This window comes from Rhyacophila brunnea, unplaced genomic scaffold, assembly GCF_057557595.1.
Source record: "Rhyacophila brunnea isolate RB1 unplaced genomic scaffold, BYU_Rbru_1.0 scaffold_3, whole genome shotgun sequence".
Classification (NCBI taxonomy): Eukaryota; Metazoa; Arthropoda; class Insecta; order Trichoptera; family Rhyacophilidae; genus Rhyacophila; species Rhyacophila brunnea.
Window position 1 is genome coordinate 6,614,289 of NW_028232965.1, and position 21,446 is coordinate 6,635,734.

At 33.9% G+C, this 21,446-nt stretch overlaps 1 protein-coding gene across 6 annotated transcripts in view; it reads right to left on the reverse strand.

Annotated features, from left to right (window-relative positions):
* LOC147067799 (uncharacterized) overlaps positions 1 to 21,446 on the reverse strand; it is a 52,540-nt gene that overhangs the window by 15,813 nt on the left and 15,281 nt on the right. For all 6 annotated transcript variants that reach the window (XM_085952194.1, XM_085952193.1, XM_085952192.1 and 3 more), the window contains exons 11-13: positions 20,593 to 20,662; positions 20,346 to 20,459; positions 19,987 to 20,146 (exon numbers count right to left, since the gene is read on the reverse strand). In XM_085952194.1, the coding sequence (XP_085808320.1) occupies positions 19,987 to 20,146; positions 20,346 to 20,459; positions 20,593 to 20,662 (344 nt within the window). The remainder of the gene's footprint in view (positions 1 to 19,986; positions 20,147 to 20,345; positions 20,460 to 20,592; positions 20,663 to 21,446) is intronic.

Consider the following 21,446-nt stretch of genomic DNA (forward strand, 5'->3'; position numbering starts at 1 on the left):
ACTACAATATCGCTGCCTTTGCTGACATATTTGCAGATGTATTTGATGGATTTCACTGAATTGCAAAACTCCACGTTGCAATTCGCCTTGAATGTTTTGGAAAAAAGTGGCGAATACGGAACAATCCAAGTGTTGTCGACCACGATATCGTTTCACTTCATTTTCGTTGTGATAGTTCTACCGTTATCATTGGGTGATCGACGCCGTTACAGTGGATAACCATAATTGGCAGTGATAGTCTCCGCCGATAAACTTCATGGATAACGCTTGGAACACTTGCCGTCGACCATGCACGCTGATTGGGGGGGGGGGGTTGATGGCGCCACACTGTCCATGAATCATTTAAGTAATTACAACATCATGCAGGTCTGGATCGGTTTCGGGATCAGGAATCTCGGCACATATGATGTCATCTTTTTGGTCTGGTCGAATTCTTTCGACTAACCAAATAAGAATGTGTGCATGCGGCAAGCTTCGTTTTTGTCATTCAATCGAATACATCCAGCATCGAGTTTCCCAAAGACGCGATGCTTAACAATGTAGTTTATCAGCGACAGGATTTTTTGTTTGAAGACACGTGCCGATCACTTGATGTTTGTCCGGGGAGTAGCAGTTGAACAATTTCTATTCATTTCGGATTTCATGTAAAGGTGATGAATAGATCTGGACGACCGTGATGACGAACATATTTCATTGCATCTAGCGCATATTCATGCATATGACGTGGGCTGCCAATGTACATCGCCGATAAAATAATCAATCGACCAACATTAGCTGCATCTCCTACGGTGCTGATTGCATCGCGTAAATGAATATACTCCTCCGATCGCAGTTTGGCTTGGTTCAACCGAATGAAAGTGAGGCGCTCCGTCTCGATTTTAAGCAATCAACAAAATCGCAGCAAATAGTTGTCAGCATTTTGACGAATCATCAAATGATAAACACTGGAAAATTAATCACATAATTCAAAATTACATAATGAAGCAGTTATCGATGCACACACAATCACAAATTTGATAACCTCACAAAGTGACCATCTTCGAAGGCAACTTACCGTTTTAAAATCACGATCGAAATAGCTATTTGCGCACCTAGCTGGTAATCGGCTCGATTATTCACGTAGATCGATTGTCGAATGAAGTTCGAAGGTTGGATTTTGAAATTGGTAGGTAAATAATGAGCAATACCAGCAATGAGATCATGTAATTTTATCCTTGGCTTTATTTTTGGACGCTGTCAAAGAAGTAAAAAAGATTCAGGCAGGACAACTTCCTCCAAAATTCACCGGGGTATACAACAAAGTCTTTCGGGATTATCTGAGGCTGAACTTAATCAACTGTCAAAGGATAGATAATGCACACAACGCCTTTCATTTGTTTCTTGTTTATTCTTTCTGTCATGTATCGTTGTATATGGATTAAAATTGTTTGTGATTTTCTTTTATTTTCGAATGCGCGAGGTCATTTTTCAAAATGTCAAAATGTATGAGAAAATGAATTATCTTCATAATGTATTTTTTCCGTGATTTATCCGATATTTTAATAGTTATTCTGCTATTCCGAGCGGAGACAAATCTAACAAATCAAAGATCATAAAAATCGGTCCAGCCGTTCTCGAGTTATAAATGGTGTAACTAACCTGACTTTGTTTTATATATATAGATTACAGGTACTTACACATAGCTTCAATTTTAAATATTTTCTTTAGTAAGAAATTCAATTATCTATTGATTTTTGCTTAAACACATTCACTGCTGACCAGATAATTACTAATTACCACATTTAAATGTCATGCTTATTATATCTAATGGCCAACTAATGCAAACGCGCCAGTCGCGTTGTCAGCACTAAATGAGTTAAATGTAGCTGTCCTATTCGAAGCTGCCAAATCACAAATACTATTAAGACATATAAGTTGTCTTGAGTTACATTCTTCTAGGCTCTCAAACCACTTCATGGCGACATCTAAACATTGAAAGGCTTTAAAATGTGTAGGACCAATATTTCCTCCCTCGGGAATCTCCTCTTTGTCTTTTTGACATGTTTCTCTGTGGCAGAATATATATCTTTAATTATTTCCTCATCATTCAAAATTAACACAATTTGTACCTCGATGCAGTATGTTCATGTCTTGATGCTAAAGATTTGTTGGGTGGTTTTTTCCAATTTAAGCCTGTTTAATCAGCATTATAGATAATTTATCATATTCTTCTTTCTCCAAAAACACCTTTAACATATCTATAAAAGTGTTTTCTGAAGGTATATCAGCTGAAAGCTTATCCCTGTGAATTTTCACTTCTCTAATAACATGTCGCTCTTTAAATTTTCGAGCTAACCTGAATTTTTTTGAGGTTTGAATCTCCATTTAACCTTGTGTTAAAAAAATCTCACTTTTTCACATAATAATCGAATATATTATTATATTGGTTGTCCAGATGATCGCTTTTGAATGAACCATATCAAAATACACTCTTCGACTTCTTCATTTCGTAATTTTTTCATAACTTTCCGCTCTAACTGCCATACTTGGAAATTATACAATTTGTAAACTGTGTAATTTCTTCACTTTGTTTTTTTTATATCTGAGACTGAGGTACTGACACCATATATATAGACAAAAAAATGTCCTGAGTCACCTTTTTTCAAAGTATTGTTATATCCACTTTGTCTTGTAATGATAATACAACACGACGTTTTCCTTTCGATGGCATATCGATAATATTCAAAATGAATATTTAAATCGCGAAAATTCTTAGAAAACTAATTTGTGTTTGTTTTGAATAATCCGGATAATCGAGGTTCCACTGTAGTTAAGGTGATGTCTCTAGGTAAAGTTGTTATCGAAAAATAGCTAGAAAAGTTTATTAATAGGTAAATATATATTCAAAAGTAATGAGAAAAATAAAATAAAAAATTATAAAGCATCATGGAGTTCTGTATTCCAAAAATACGTGTCAAATTCGGTACATTTATATCGGTGGCAAGAATGAATGATGTAAGATTTATCATCAAAATTACGATAAAAATGTACATAAATCTATTACCTAGGAAAACGCTAAACGAAAATTGGAATTTATTATATCCTTATATCTTTTTTTCCAAATTTAAAAAACATCGATTTAGAGGTTAGAAAGCATGTAATTAAAATCGAAAAAACTCGGTTTGTACGCAATAAATGAGAAAAAACGTTTAGCGTTTCTATTAAAAATACTATTTATTAATTTTTAGGGTAGTTATTTAAATTTAATCTTGTATTTGTGTATATTAACTAATCGATTGTTATGATAATTTCCCAAATTGGCCCGAAATAACAACAGTTGTTCGTGAGGTGCTGCCAGTGCGGAAATAAATGGAACACAAAATACACACATACATTGAAAATAAAACCACACTCACACATAGATAAGACATATGATGAATAACATTTTTCCAAGGTCAGTTAAAAGCCAAGCTTTCAAACAATAATATTTTCTGTTTGGAGATATTCGACGATAGGCAATGGATTATTATATATCAACCTCCACTTTTTGACATAGTGTTGTGTAATTATTTCAGATATTTATTACCGTTTTGACGTATCTACCTTTTATAAAGCGATTTTAAAATACGTATAGTTTCATAATAATATAAAGAAAGCATACGAGCGAAAATGCCTCAGATACTTCTGATACACATCAAATTTAATCTTTGTCTAGTGCATGGTTTCCCAAACTATGGGTCGCGACCCACCAGTGGGTTGCGAGCGAATATTGAGTGGGCCCTCGCCACTGTATCATGAATTTAAAAAAATAGAAAGTGATAAATTTGATATTTCATTCAACTATTTATAATTCTTAAAAATTGAAATAAACTTAAGTTACGGAAAATATTGTGATAAAATAATAATAATTTGAATTGCCAATGCACTACAGATGGCTTGATTCGTTGCGTTGGATTTGTAACCCATTTCAAGACGACTTACCAACTAGTATGTCACCAAAAGCAAGTGAAGAACTCATTGATTTATCAGAAGATACGTCACTGAAAAATAGTTTAACAGTTAACGAAATTCTGGCTCTCAGTTGCTGATAATTATCCTTGCCCGTTCGATGAAGCTATGAAAATCTTTCTCCTCTTTACTACCTCATATCTATGTGAGGTCGGATTTTCGGCTATGGTTAACATTAAAACTAAATACCGAAATAAATTGGATATATCAAACTCACTGCGATTAAAAGTAACTAAAGTTGAAGTTGATGCTAAAACTGTAATGAAGAAAAATAAGAAACAAATACGTCCTTCCCATTGAAATAACTTTGTAAAAAAACCTTGCAGGTGTAGGTATTTAAGTAATATTATTTTTTTATTTAAGTTGTGTTTCTTATTTCAACAGTTTTTCATTCATATTGGTAACACTTATAAAAAATATATTTTTATTTCAATTAGAACAAATAAGACAGCATTAAGTAGTTCCACGACTCGCAACTAGGGAATCTGAGCATTACCAATATTTATACCCTCTTTTCTCTAAGACAGCTAAGAGGTGGGTCCCAAGATTGGAAATTTTTGTTAGATGGGTCGGGGCCCAGTCAACTTTGGGAACCACTGGTCTAGTGACTGTACAATTTATCCCTATTTATGTTTAAGTGTTTAAAATGTTGTAAGTAAATAAAATTCGTCTATTCACGCGGTAGTTGCAAAAATTATGAACAATATACAATGTTAAAAATAATAAGACTTGTTAAAATTTCTAGTCACAATATTATTCAAAGACAAATTAACCCGATCAAAACAGTCTCGACAAACTTCCGCTTTACTAACTTTTGTTCTATGTTTATCCTGGATACAGCGGTAAACACATTTTGAAAATAGCCGATATACTGGATTATTTGTTAATTTGGGTTAGTTTAGGTTAGATTAAGTTAGATTAGGTTAGGTTAGGTAATCCTAACACATAATCCAGTATATCGGCTATTTTCAAAATGTGTTTGCCGCTGTATCCAGGATAACCGACTTGTACCCTAACTTTAATTACATACATACTATTGTACTATATTTGGGCCATCAAACGTTCATTCCTGTCTACGGCCTTAAAATTATTATCTACGTGCCTATATAACTGTATGCCGTCGTGTCAAAAAGTGGAGGTTGATAATTTAGTATGTTGAAAATAGACGTTATTGTTAGTCTCCGTAAAAGATAGGGTAAACAATTCAGTGAATGAACACATAAGAGGTGAATTTGAAAATAAATTAAATTAAAAACAATTAAATGAACTAAGAAAATTATAACAATAGGTAGGTACAATAAATTGTGTATAACCGTGGTATTACTAATTTTATGCCGTGATGCTTTGATAGTTGGACTTTTCATAATATTTGGATCACTATTTAGTTGCTCATTTATCTGCCACATCATAAAGTCGTAAATATTGTTTTTTTATGAAGCAATCATAAATACATAAAATTAAGATCTACTTTTCAATCATAGTAGATACCTAGGAATATGGTATAGGTGTTGATAATTTTTAATTATTTATTCGAGATCTTCAGGGAATTACAAAAGTCCACACCTAGAAACCACTGGGCCAAAAAGGTTTCTTTTTATATCTCCAAATCCATTTCACTTACATATTTATAGGTAAAATAAATATAACTATCTTTTATTTTATCTTGCACTGTTCGTTAAAATCGACATTAGATTTTTTCAAAGAAATAATGTTCTGTCTTTTTCTTAGAATATTATGTAATCAGTGGTGCACTTACCTCAAATTCTAAATTTTTTTCTTACGTTTTACAATTTTTTTTTTTAATTTGTCACTTATTTTGTCCTTGGGTTTGCTTATCAAGATTTGTTCGCATGTTTATTTACGTTATTTCTTACCTCCAACTTCTTTTTTATTCAATTCGTTGCGTGTCTTACTTTATTCTTATCTCAGATATAGTTCGTTAGTTAATACAAACCGTCCACTCTGTGGAGGCCCATATGAACCCATTAGGATCGGACATGGTTGAAACGAAATGAATTGGGATGTCTATATATCGACTATGTCATAATTATAACTACAGTCTAACTCGGTTATTACAATCTCGGACATAGCGAGATCTCGGATGTAATGAGGAAATAATCGTTGACATTTGGTATATGATTTTCTCCATACATTTTTATTCACTGTTATAACGAGATACTTATCGGATATACCGAGCTAAAATACTGTTAATGTGTTGATCGTTTAAAGACATTTCGACCCTAAGCAATAAAATCCGATCGGACAGGATGGCACCGGGGACAGATTATGTTTATGACAATAGTTAAGTGTCTAATTGTTGTTTTCGCCGACAATAAAAATACCTATTCTCTGATATAACGAGTACCGCTTATAACGAGCAAATTCAGCCGGTCCAACCTTCCTAGTAATAACCAAGTACAACTGTATATTTCTTATTTTGTTTAATAATAATTCAAATGGAATTTGTTTTGCTATTCATTTAATATCATTTTTTTATTCCACCTCTAGAAATTCGATGTAATTGTCAATTGTTCAAGATTAAACTCAATCTTATAAACATTTGTACTTAAATGTTCATTTACTACTATAAATGAACTTTACTGTAGAAAAATATTTATATTAATTAGTATTGACAATGTAAAAAAATCTGGTTCATTGACTGGACAGGTTACCCTTTTATTGCCACTGTAAAAAAACTACGGTAAACAAAATGTAAAAATCATAAACACTTTAAATCAAATCAAATAGACATGTCAGAATTGTAAATATTTTATGGGGTTAATATTAATTGTAAATATTTTTACATAGGTAAGTAAATATATAATAAATTTAAATGCATTTTTATCAAGCTTATGATTTTTAATATGTGGCGACACTCAATATTTTATTTTATATTTTAATGCCATCTGGTTGCGATCGACCAAAGTTTTTAGTAATAATTTTTAGAAATTCATGGTAAGATGCCTTTAGATGGCGTTGAAGTCACATTTCATCGTAAATTGAGCCAAAGACCTTGCCTTAAACCATTGCAAGAATGAGGCAAAACAACCATTAGGTACCTTGTCCTAACTACTTGCACATAGAATAAAAAAAAGGAGAATTGGTTGAGTATTACTTGTTTTGGTCGGATATGAGTGAGGTTGAGTGGGCGACAAACCTATACTACACGTAGTAAAATTGTTGGATTGTAAAAAAAATACTATAAGAATATTATAAATAATATTACCTTACTTATATAAATGACATTATTTAGATATTATATCAGAATTCTGATTCACTCTTTTAATAATAAACATCATTTGGCTCCGAGAGCATATTATTATAGGATGTCGTTCCGTTCGATATTCACGGACATTTTGCAAAAACAGAAAATAATCTCCAATTTTCGCTGTGACTGACACGTGTAGGAGTAACTTATCATTAGGCTTAGGATTCGTAGGTATTTAAATATTTTTCTTGAGTGGCCCCACAACAAAATACCAAAAATATCTATCTGTTTCAGACAATTTTGAAACATTTAAGCCCTATTTGTTAGCCACCTATTTTTAAATATTTTTGAATAATTGCATATTTTTACATATTTTAGGTTTAAGCATATATTTTCACAATATAAACACAAAATTAATAAACACGATAACACTAGTAAACACAATTGAAATGTTAGAATCATCTACAAAGTCACTAGTGGAGCAAATTAATATTTTAAGCAATACTGTTGCTAAAATAAGAAAATGTTGGACCAATTGGGATAAAAATAAGTACAAAATTAAATAGTGTTTTAAATAATTTAGTTAAAAATACTGGACTTCAAACGCTGCCGAATATTAAAGCTGTTTTTGAAAAATCCACCAGATGCCTCAGATGTTTCAATTTTTTCTACTTCAGAAATAGTTTCATTTACATACGCAATAATAACATCTGAAGAAGTGGAAAGAAGTTTTCCATGTATAAAAATTTGCTAGGATCAAATCGTCAAAGATTATCGTCTGATATTAACAAACTCGTAGAAATGTATCAGATTCATCCTTCACATTAGATAAGTTTTAAATTCAAAGCTTTCTTTTAATGTTAATAAAAATACTTCTAAATATGATTTAAGTATCAGTTTTATTTCCTCCCATTCAAACATTCTTTGATCTCAGTAAAGAGATATGGTTCACACACTATCTATCCTACCCATATAATAATGCATGTTTAAAAATTATATGTGCAATAACTGTTTTTAAGATATCTACGCAACAGATGATAATGTAAAAGGTTAAGTTAAAAAATATGGGGGGGCACTAGATTTTTTATAAATCTCAAAGAGGGTGGTGGTCGAAATAAGTTTGAGAACCTGTGATATAGATCATCAAAATTACATTTTGTTTTTTAATTTATTTAGAAGAGAAATGATTATACTTTAAGAAGTTGAAAATTTCATCTTTCTATTATTCTCAGTTTTGTTAAAAAAAACCTCTTGAAACAAAAAAAAAAGTTTGTTTTGCCGATCCTGAAAAATCGACTTTTTGTAGACAGGCTTCTGTGTTAATCACCCATCGATATATGGCGCCAAACAGGTACACGAACCTAGATTCTGTCCGATGTGCTTTACCAATTTAGCTACCTACGGCCTACATAATTACGACAAAATTAACTTGTCACGCAACCAAAGTGCTTCTGTAATTTTGGCTAACGGGTAACGGCTTTTGAGGTTTGAATCATGGTACAGTATAACATCGATAATTCTAAATGCAAGGGACCCTGAAAATCTGATTTTAAATTAGCAAAAATTGCTAAAAATCAAATTTTCCAAAGAAAATTTTGTTTTCGTCAATGTGTATGGGGACGATTTAGTTTTGAAAAATAGTGTTACGTGGTATTTACCAGTGAAAAAGGTAAAGATATCCCCCTCTCGCTCGCTCACAAGTAAGTGCATTTCTTGCATCACTTGCATTCTCCTCGCACCCGTCACTTTGCTTGTGAGCTAGCTAGGATAGGTTTAGTCTTGCGCAGGACCACGTGCAGGCGTGTTGTGTTGTGCGTTTTGCTAATTTTATTCATTTGAAATATTTCACTCTAAAAATTTATAAACATGAGTGAGAAACGGAAAAACTGCAGTGTTGATATGAACAAAAAAAAATCAAAGACTCATAAACTTCACACGATTGAGACAAAGACGGAAATTATTAGACGTTCTGATAACTGTGAATCTTTTGCTTCAATCGGACGTTCGTATGATACAAACAGGTCTACGATATGTTCAATTGTGAAAAATAAAAATAAAATTAAGGAATATGTTCAAAATTGTGGAAATATATCTTAAATAGGGATTCCAATCCCGGGATCCCGAATCCCGGGATCCCGAGCTATTTTCGATACCTATGAATCCCGGGATTGATAAACATAATCCCGGGATTTCGGGATTGATTTTTTTTATCAATTTGTATGGAAAATAAAATAAAAGCGAAAATATAACAGAAAAAATAGTTTTAATAAAAAATAACTACATTAGAAATAAACTGAGTTTGAATGAAGTTTGATTTACACCCATGTGTAGGTAGCCGATTCATTTTATTTTTTCCCATAAATTATTAAAAATGAGAAAGATTGGAAAAAACAATGCTTCGCACTTTTAACAAAGTAATTCCACCATGATAGCGTACGTTTTACGGCAATTTCATATTTGCTGTCTAATTAGATTTATGAAGCGGAAAGGCCATAAGTACGCCATGATTATTTGCTTTACTATTTTAAATCTCGCTAATCCACTCATTATGTCTTTACTATCAGAAACAGCAATCTCATATTAAATTCACATTATTATTTATATTACAATACTATTTACTCCATTAAACTTGTGTATTTCCAAGATTGAATGTATACAATATTAACAATAAATGTCTTAAATAGAATGAATTATACTAGATTTATTTTTGATCGATTTTATCAATGTTATTTGTAAATATAAAAATTTTATATAAACAATGGAAAAAAATGCCAATCCCGGGACCAGTCCCGGGATCCCGGGATTGTCAATTTGTAATCCCGAAATTCCGGGATCAGAATTTTGGCTCGGGATTGGATTCCCTAATCTTTAAAGATTGTTTCCAAAAGACACGGCATAGTTATGGATGAAATGGAAAAATCTTTGTCATCATGGATCGATGACTAACATCAGAAAGATGTCCCTCTGAGTATTTCAATTATTCAAGCGAAGGCTCTTAGTTTGCACAAAGATTAGAAGGCTAGATTAAAAGAAGATTCTAAAACGATTTTTCAAGCAAGTAACGGTTGGTTTAACAATTTTAAAATGTGGTATTCTTTTCATAATATTAAATTCAATTGAGAATCGGCTGAAGCTGATAAAGATGCTGCAAAAGAATTTATTTCCTCATTATCCAAAATTATTGAAGATGGAGAATATTCCTTTAGCCAAATATTTAATGTAGATGAGACAGGTTTATTTTGGAAAAAATGCCTCGTCGTACATTCTTATCTAAGGAAGAATCAGTTGCGCCTGGGCATAAACCTTCTAAAAACCGATTGACATTGCTTCTTGGTGGAAACTTAGCTGGTGATTTAAAATTGATGTCAATGTTAATTTATCAAGCAGAAAATCCTAGAGGATAAGGGATAGATAAAGAATTGCTTCCAGTCATTTGGAAATCAAATAAAAAATCCTGGGTTACTGCGTTAATATTTAAAGATTTTGATTGTTGATCAAGTGCGTAGGGCGATCAATAAAGACATAGCATGTTATAAAATACTATATGAAGAAAAGAAAAAAAAAAAGGGTGGCAAACAGTTAACGCTTGATAACTTTTTAAGGGAAACACCCGCAACCCCCACTTAACCCGGCCGGCGCCGATGTCACACACCTTGTACAAATCGGCCAAATTCGCAATGCGCATGTGTATAAATCGATGCCACCGCGTCCATATTTATCATACGGGACTGATTTTTTCACGTAAATTTGGCCTGATTTGTCCTTCTCCTGCCACCTATGACATATTTTAAAAGCATTGGTTCTAAATATAAAATAATCACCAAAGTTTCGAACCAATTCGTACGGCCAAGTTTTGCCGGTCGACAGAAATCAGTTTGAACTGCGCGCCGCGACTGCGCAGTATACGACAGACTTTCAACCGAGCGGGCCATTGCGCGGGATTGTATTTATCGCATACAAGTAGAATATTTACCGCAATCGTTGATAAATACTTTTTTTGCTGTCTGGTGTACTTATCACATTAAAACTGGCATGATTAACTATTGAACGTATGATTTTATTTTACCGCGATTTTTAAAATACTTTTTGTACTGTCTACCGTGTCCCATTTTAGTGAATGTGAAAATTAATACTGATATCAATAACTATTGTGTGTGAGTTTAATGGTTTCTGTGATTTGGCGTTCCCTAATACTGTAGTTAAACATTTTAAAAACATTTCATAGTTTTATAGTGCGTAAATATGGAGGAAGAAAATGTGCGTACTAATGAGGAATTGGACTCAGATTATGATATGTCGGAAGAGGAATTGGAACAGCATGAGACTGATCATGACGTCGACGATACGGACTCTGACGAGCCAATTGAATTTTTGCGGTCGTGGAGAACTGGCCCGTATATTCCAATAGTTCACGAATTCAATGATTGTCGATCTGGCGTGACATCGAACGACTTGAACGAATCCTCTCCCGAATGTCTTTTCTTTGAACATTTTTTGAATAAAAATATAATGTCGGAAATAGTGAACCAAACGAATACATTTTTTAACCATTCGTACAGTGCGGGAGACCTTGGACCGAAATCGCGATCACACAATTGGACAGACACGTCAGTGCCGGAGTTGTATACATTTTTTGCCGTATCAATGCTGATGACTCGAAATAAGCACACGTCGATAGAGGAACATTGGAGTACCGATCCTTACCTGCATGCAGACATTTTTGGGAAAATAATGGCTAGAAATCGATACCAACTTATTTTACAAATGCTTCATTTTTCTGATCCTAGTGTGACCGCCTCAAATGATAGACTAGCTAAAATTAGATTACTGTTAGAACACACAAGAACAATTTTTAGGGAAACGATGATACCGTATCAGAATCTTTGCATAGATGAGAGCATAATCGTGTTTAAGGGTAGATTAATTTTTAAACAATTCATTCCTTCCAAAAGACATCGATTTGGAATAAAAATGTTTGTGATGTGTGACGTAATGACAGGATATATTATTGACTTTATAATTTATTGTGGGGAAGGGACTGACATACAAGACAATGAAAATCTCGGTATTTCCGGTGCGGTAGTGACAACGCTAATGAAAGACTACATCGGGAAAGGTCACACCTTATGGTGTGATAACTGGTATTCGAGTCCGGCGCTTTTTAAATACCTTCACTCTCACAAAACGAATGCTTGCGGTACAGTGAGAAAAAATCGTAAAGATATGCCAGAGTTCAGCAAACTGAAAAAGGGAGATACCGAGTCTAAGTACAATAGTCCACTTTTGGCTCTGAAATGGCACGATAGGAGGGATGTTCACATGCTATCCACCCTCCACGATGCATCATTTGGACCAACGGGAAAAGTGAACTATAGAACTGGCGAAAACATCGAAAAACCAAAATGTGTTATAGATTATAACAAAAATATGGGTACGGTAGATAAGTCCGACATGATGCTTAGCAACTTGTCGTGTATGAGAAAGTCGATCAAGTGGTATAAAAAGGTCGCATTCCACATGATCGACTTATATTTATTAAATGCTTTTTATTTATATAAATTTATTAAATGTGACAAAAAAACATTGGGCGATTTTCAACTCTGTGTAATAAAACAATTAGTGAACAAATATTGTGTGAGAATTTCAAATGCACCCCTGCCCAAGCCGACAGCGTCAACTAGCGATAATCCCGTACGATTATTGCCCAAAAGTGCAACGGGACATTTGCCAGAATACATTTTACCGACACAAAATACCGATAAGCCTAGAAGGAGATGTTTCGTATGCGGGAATTCTAAAAAAAATCCGAAAAAAACAAAACTCTCTCGCTATATGTGCCCAACGTGTGATGTTGCGTTATGTCTGTCACCTTGCTTTAAAATATATCACATGTCAAAAGAATTTTAAAATAGGTTTATTATTGTATTTGTTTTTTTTTTAATATGTGAGTTCGTGTTAATTTATCAATAATATTCAATAAGTTAAGTGTTTGTGTAGTTTAAATATATTAAAAGGGTCCCCTTTATATTTGTTTACGACTCAACCCGAAGACATTAATATGTGATTTATCGATATGCACTTGAAAATTAGTAACACTTCAATTCGTGGGAACGTAATGCACAAGTGTCGAAATAGTACACACCGCGCAGAGCTCTAACTATTGGCTACAAAATGGCGTCTTACGGTGAGTTCTTTCAAATTTGGATAGCATTCGTTTGTTCGAGTGTTTCTGATATTATAACTGATTTATTACGGTTTTTTAGTGTGTCGAAATTATTTTAATGGTTTTGGGTTCTCGACTGGAGCTGTGACATATTTTTTATTGCTTTTTTTAGTATAGAACAAAGACGATAATGAAATTCATGCGTAGTTATGGTGCGTCATACGATTTTTGAGGCAGGTGCCAGGTTAAACATGTCTCTTAAACGCCTCTCAAACATCTTATATTTACTTGATAAATAAATATTTTAAAATACACACATTTTTAATTTTATTTTACTTCCCTCTACTGACTACTACCAGCTGATAATACTAGGTATAATAAATATCCAGGGCCCGAGAATCAAATATAATAATAGAATTACGTGACATAATGCACATCCCCAAAAATCTGTACATATCATCGGTTGTGCAGTCTACCCATCGTCGTAAACGATCACTCAGAACTGTGATATTTTTTGTAGCAAATTGAAATTGTTTATTTGTCTCCTGCACTACCATTTCAACAAAGGAAATGTGGATAAAACACTTGAAATAGTCCATTTCAAGTGCATCCGAAGCTAAACTATCTGCTTTGCATCGCAATTCATTATCATCGAATGAAAATGCGCGCGGGTCAAATAAATCCGATTTCCACTCAAATGTCGGTCTTTCAGTAGCTTCCGATGTAGTTGTTTCATTTTCTTCAACTTCCAAAGTATCGTCAACTTCATCAACATCGAAATCATCACTATCATCTTCAGATTCAATCGTTTCTAAAAGATTGTTAATTTCACCCTCATCACAATATTCATCCATTTTGAATTGGAAAAATTGGTAAACTAAACTCGTAAATATAACACTTTTGTTTGTCCAAATTGAATGCAAAATATAAATAAAAATAGTCACATTACTTGGTCACTCGAAACAAAAAAAATATTCTGAAAACATCGAAAATCTTTCAATTCAATCTAAAAGTAAACTCGTAAATACAACACTTGTATACGCAAATCATATGCGAAATATAAATATAATTAATACTCACAACCCTTCGTAACTCAACACAAATTAAATTTCAATATGAAAAAATGCAAAATCTTTCAATTAGAACGCAAATCAGACTAGCATCCCGACGACCATTTATTACGCAATACGTGGTGCGAACTAACGAGTCAACAATTTTTCAGTACATAGGAAGAAATCGGTAACCCTGAATGGGCCTCTCGGGAATCCCCTTTATTCTCGCGATGCTTTTTGACTTTTCAAGCGTTTCTGCCTGCAGAGCTTGCCCATAGATGTCAATACACATATTAAAATTGAAAAAATAAATACATGACTCGTATTAGGCGAAAAACGGTGCGACGATTTTCGCTCGTCACGGGCACACGAAAGTAGACGCCCATGACGAGAACCATTCGTCAGTCAAAGGGTTAAAATACATATTTAAAACGTAATTCTGTCAGTTAAAAAAAAATATGTTAGTTCCTTAATAATTACAAAATTTCGTGAATATTTTTTTTTTCACTGAAAATCATTTAATGGCTATGTGCTAAGGCAGTGGTCGGCAAACTCATTATAGTCAACAGAGCCAAATATCAATAGTACAATGATTGAGATTTTTTTGAGAGCCAAATTTCTTAAACTTAAATTATATTTAGGTACACTGTTTATTAATTTGATAAACTTTAGTTAAAATTTTAAGTTTTAATTAAACTATAGGTTACCTACACTGAATGCAAAAACTTAATACATGCCTGTCTATGTCACACCACGAGAAGGCGCAACAAAGTTAGATATTGGTGCATACAAGTTTGATACGGTCGACAGTTTCTTATACCTTGGTTCTCTTGTAACTCAACATAATGATATTACAGAAGAAATAAACAAGAGAATCATGTCTGCGAATAAATGCTACTTTGGCCTGTTAAGATATTTTAAGTCCTGCATACTATCTCGCCGAACTAAAAGCACTCTTTACAAGACACTTGTAAAGCCAGTGCTCACCTACGCATCGGAAACCTGGACAGTAACTCTGCGAAATGAACGAGCTCTGAACATTTTTGAAAGAAAAATTCTCCGCCGTATATATGGACCGATCAGGGATGGCACCAATTGGAGGAGAAGATATAATACTGAGCTCTACGGGCTGTACGAAGATTGCAGTGCAGTTCAATCAATCATGATTGGGAGACTGCGATGGCTAGGTCATGTGCACCATATGAATGACAATGAACCGGCAAAGAGAGTGATGTCCAGTAATCGAATAGGGCGTAGAAGAAGAGGCAGGCCAAAGATTCGCTGGTTGGATGGAGCTGCCAGTGACTGCCGTATTCTGAGGGTACCGAATTGGAAAGCGGCCACACTGGATAGGGATAGGTGGACGGAGCTGTTGGAGGAGGCCAAGACCCACACCGGGTTGTCGCACCCCTGATGATGATGACATACACTGAAGAAAACTTGATAGCATACGTAATAATGATCTTACGTATTGATAAAAACTAAATTGTAAGTAAGGCATCCATAAAATTAAATCATGACAATGACTGACAAACACTCAATGTGAATAATGGTCATGGATCTTGGAAAGTTTGGGTAAGTCAGGTTTGTATATAGTTCTTTTTAATTTTAAGCATGATTCCAGGGTTCTCATCAATAAGACGACTTCTTAATTTACTCTTGATTTCCTCTCTATAAATCTCGTTACTTACCACAAAACTTGCTATACTAACATTATTGGAAGATTGCTTTCAGTAATTAAATACAGAACTTGATTTTTCTTGACTCTTCTAAAGTTCCTCAACTGCTTTCTTCCTTGCATCACCGACAGGATATTTAGTGCGAAATGACGCGTGTTTAGTTGTAAAGTGTCTGTCTAAATTTGAATGTGCCAAGTTTTCCCGACAAATAATACAGGTCGGTAGGCCATTGTTTGGAATAAACGCGAAAGTCTGGGTCCATTAAACTTTAAATTAACGGTTTTCGTCTTCCGTTTTTCTTTGCTTCTTATTTGTAGCCTTGTCAAATAGGGCAGAGGGCATTTGTGGCAGAGCCGCACTCAAGGGGCCAAAGAGCTGCATGTCGCTCGCGAGCCGCAGTTTGCCGACCACTGTGCTAAGGTTACTTGTGAAATAACATGTTTTTGAAACAAAATAATGGATTCTGAATTTACATGAATGACAAGTACATGAACCCTGATTGACATTCACTGCAATAATAACATTGATGCTTGGATAAGTCATTTGTGTCATAGTACATTAGGTGTTTTTGGGTATTTACACAACTTAAACTTCCATCAAATTTACAGGTGTTTGCCAACTTAATTAGTTATTTATTACTTTCCAAGAAAAAAAGTATTTTACCATTATTTATTTAGATTTATAAGCCGTCAATGGAAATAGGTTAAAACGAACCGTTTATGACGGTCTCATCTTACGCTGGAACCGTTTATTGCAGTAATAAAACTTGTCGAGTGTTCACCCACTTGCTTGCGAATCTGTATATTCGGGTGCCACCGTGTTCCATAATGCTCCATTCAAATAACGGTGTTTGTACATGCACGTCTATTTAAAACAAGTATTCCTTATATTAAAACAAAAAAATATTTTTTCTCTATGGTCACTTTTTGATGTCTATGGGCACTTAACTGTCAAATAAACGATAAATTTTCACATTTTGTCGCTAGATATGCCTAGTAGTCCCTATATTTTGAACTCGCTATTACATACTTTCATATTATTTCTTTTATTTTTCGATTAATATTACATTATGGCCGGATAATCCGAATGCCAAATAAACGTTATGGAATAAATATACTAATCATTACAATATAAACAAATAAAAGTAAATGGTTATCGTGTTAGTATACCTACCTACCATATAATTATTATGCATAAATCGATTCCAGCATAATCATGTGAATTGAGTTGCTAAAAATATTATATTATATTTATTTGATTTTTATGAATCTGCGTCTGATGTGTATTTACTAACGAGACTCTTAAATTCGAAAACGTCGCCGCTTTTATGAAATTTTACATTGTAGATTACCTTCATGTACACAAGCAAAGTTTAGTACTTATAAATAAAGCATTCATGATTGAATAAAATGAAGCACCAATTATAGGATCAATTGTAAAATAGATACGAGGGTGGGTCAATAAGTCCTTAGAAAAGCCGACAGGTGGCGCGACTAGTACTGTAAGCGGTTTGTTTTCATGCAGCGGCACTACCGATTCAGTATGCTGCGAAGTTTCAATCAGATTGGTCGGGTTGTTGTGTGTTTCTCGTACATTTAAAAAAAAAATTTGCTTGTTTACAAAAATGGAGAAAATTGAGTTTAGAGCTGTTATTAAACATTTTAATATAAAAGGGTTAACAGCAAAGGAAATAAAAAATGAGTTGGATTTAGTTCACGGCACATCTGCTCCTTCACTTGCAACTATTTATAACTGGTTAAATGAATTTAAACGTGGTCGTACATCAACAAAGGATGAACCACGCTCAGGACGTCCTGTAGAGGTGACTACACCAGAAATGATCAATAAAATCCACGATATGGTGTTAAGTGACCGAAGATTAAAGTTGAGTGAGATAATTGAGGTTACAGGGATCTCAAAAGGTAGCGTCATTTCTATTTTACATGACAAATTGGGCATGAAAAAAATTTCTGCAAGATGGGTGCCGCGTTTGCTCACAGTCGACAATAAACGCAATAGGGTGGTGGCCTCTAAAGCCCTGTTGTCGCTCATGCAACGCAATCCGGATGAATTTTTTCGTCGCTTTGTGACTGTAGATGAAACATGGATACACCACTATACTCCCGAGACGAAAGAACAGTCAAAGCAGTGGATTGCGAAAGGCGAACCATGTCCAAAGAAGGCGAAAACCGTAAAATCAGCTGGTAAGGTTATGGCTACTGTATTTTGGGATGCACGTGGAATTATTTTCGTTGACTATTTGGAAAAAGGAAAAACAATAACAGGGGATTATTATGCATCTTTATTGGACCAGCTAAAAAACAAAATTGAAGAAAAACGGCCTCATTTAAACAGGAAAAAAATCCTCTTTCATCAGGACAATGCCCGTGTTCACACATGTTTACGATCAATGGCTAAAATTGAAGAATTGAAGTTCGAATTGGTCGACCACCCACCGTATTCGCCAGATTTAGCCCAGTGACTTTTTCCTTTTCCCAAACTTAAAAAAATGGCTAAGTGGACAACGTTTTTTTTCAAATGAAGAAGTCATCGATCGGACAAATGCTTATTTTGAGGACCTTCCGAAAACTTATTTTTCTGACGGTTTAAAAAAAATTGAGAAACGTCTAACCAAGTGTATTGAGCTCCAAGGAGATTATGTTGAGAAATAAAAAAAAAATACAAAAATAAAAACTGTTTTAATGCTTTTTTCTAAGGAATTATTGACCCACCCTCGTAATACCATTAGACAATAATCAAAATAATTCACTGAATCATAATGAAATATGGAAGAAAACAAGTACCTATGACAATTATTATCAACAAACGCGGGCTGTCAGTTGCAATCTGTCAAAAATCGACTGCCGAATTTAGCAATCGGTTCGCTAAACTTATGGTAGAGGGGCATTAGGTGTTCGGGTTCGGCGAGATGCTTATGTACAAAATCTCCATGAATGCAATTATACATTTTGCACGCCACCTGGCGTAAAATCGCATTCGAAAATATTGGGTGGATGGCCTATTATATGGATAAAAATGGCCTTTGGGACCAAATTCCATCTCGAATTACGAAATAACGAATATTTCGATTTATAACGAACTTTTGTATAAAAAATGATTCTTGGGGGTTAAAATTGACGAAAAATTTGGAATACGGCAAAGTTCGATTCATTGAGTTTCCAATTATCGATTTTCTACTGTACTATAGTGGAACAAAAACTTGAAATTGCGCAGATTGCGATTTCTTCTACTGCACACGAATTACATACGGTAAATTTAATTATTATTTCCGACTGCTCTTACATGAAACCTATTGCATTGATATACCTCGCTCGGCATCGCTCTAACTGCGTTATATTTTCTGTCAAAACTCATCGAACTTCATGTTTATGTGGTAAGTTTATAATAAAAGGTACCTACTTACCTTGATTCATAGTCAACGTCATGGATCCTTCCAAATTTTTATTTTAACGTAGATATACTTACACTTAACCCAATGCTTACGGGCCCTTTTAATTAATTTTTTAATTAACGTGTTAATTTGCATTTGAAAAGCAATTAGCAAAAACACAATTTTGTGCGGCCCGTAAGCATAATAAACTATTTTTTTTATTCAATGATAAATAATAACACCAAAAAATTTTGAATAATAACATATTAGAATATTACCCCATTTACGTGTGCATGTATTTACAGCTGACAGAATGTATTATCACGGCCATAACAAGAAAATTTATGTGTAAAGATGTATTATCCTGCAGTTGCAAGATTGCATGCATGAATAAAAAATATTTATGACAATTATGCAGTTGACCACAGAACTGGATGACCTGTAAGCTCCAGGTTATGTAAATAAATTTGTAAACCGAACATGAATAGTGACAACAAAATTCTTACCATGGAAAAGATCAGCGTGGAGAGGCATAGAGTTGAGATGCAGCGCACTTCCCGGAGTGGTTTCCAATTCCTGAAGAGCAGGTTCCTTAAGAGAAGCTGACATAGTGACAGTTGGGTCGACGCCAGACGCCAGCAGACTCGACATTAATTCCCCTGAGCCCTATCACCAAACATGGACATATCGTTTATTCATGTTTGTCAAGTATTTTGTTTGTCGTCACTTTTAAAAAACCTCGTAAATTTGAATGAGAATTTGAAAAAATATTGAATTACTGAAATATAATCATTTTTAATGAATTAGTTGTGTTTGACTAGAGCATACTCTCAACAATAATATTAGTATGACACGGTGATATTACCTGAGTATTTTGAATGGAACTATTGGAATCTTCCTCGTCAGAACTGAGAGTGAGAATAACTGGTTCGGGGTCCGGCTGTTTGGACCTCCCTTTGCGCGCCCTCGGTTTCTTCTCCTAAAGAGTAAACACAAACAATGTATTCGAGCGCAATTTTCATTATTAATTTACACTTATTAAACAAGCATGACTATTGCATTATTAATTAATAACAAAATCAGATAAAAATACGAAATACGAGAGTACTCACATTCACATTGGTTTTGACCACCTTCAACCCCGGCTTCAGCAGATTTAATTTCAAAGGTTCTATTGTCATGCTGTAAAAAAATATACATTGAACTATTACATACTAATATATTGCGCGAGACTTCTACGGATTGTATTTGTTGTACTATTTGACGATATTTGGATTATTAAATAAACAACATCACTTGTTTTAATACTTTTATCTAAAAATAAACCAAAGATTATTGTATAGCCTTTTACAAAGGATTAGAGCAGAGGGGGGAAAACTGCGGCCCGCGGGCCGCATGTGGCCCGCCGGGTATTTTTTTGCGGCCCGCCATCATTAATTGTACTTCTGATTACGAATAACTTTTTTATAATTAAAAAAAATAAATATTGATATAGATTAAAATTTGTTTAGCAATAGAACGCGATTCATTTTCAATAGATATTGATAGTGTTCCAACAGAGCTATAACTTGAGATTATTGATCTGCAGTTTGACACTGATTTAAGAGAATTGCATCGTCGTGAAGAAATCTCCAAATTTTACAATGCCCTTAATTCAGACAAATTCGACCAACTTAAAGATTATGCAAGAAAAATGTTCGTTATTTTTGGATCAACCTATCCATGTAAACAAACATTTTCGATCATGAACCTCAATAAAAATTCTTAACGATCAAATATCTGCGATGCCCATTTACAAGCAGTTTTCAGAATATCAACTACAAAATAAACACCTGAATTTAAAAAAATGTGCAACAGTTTCATTCTTCTCATTATTTTTTTTGTAATGTTTATTTTTCGTGATAATGTATATGTATGTAGTGTATATCTAAAAATGGTATTTAACTTGCGGCCCGCCGCTCATTTT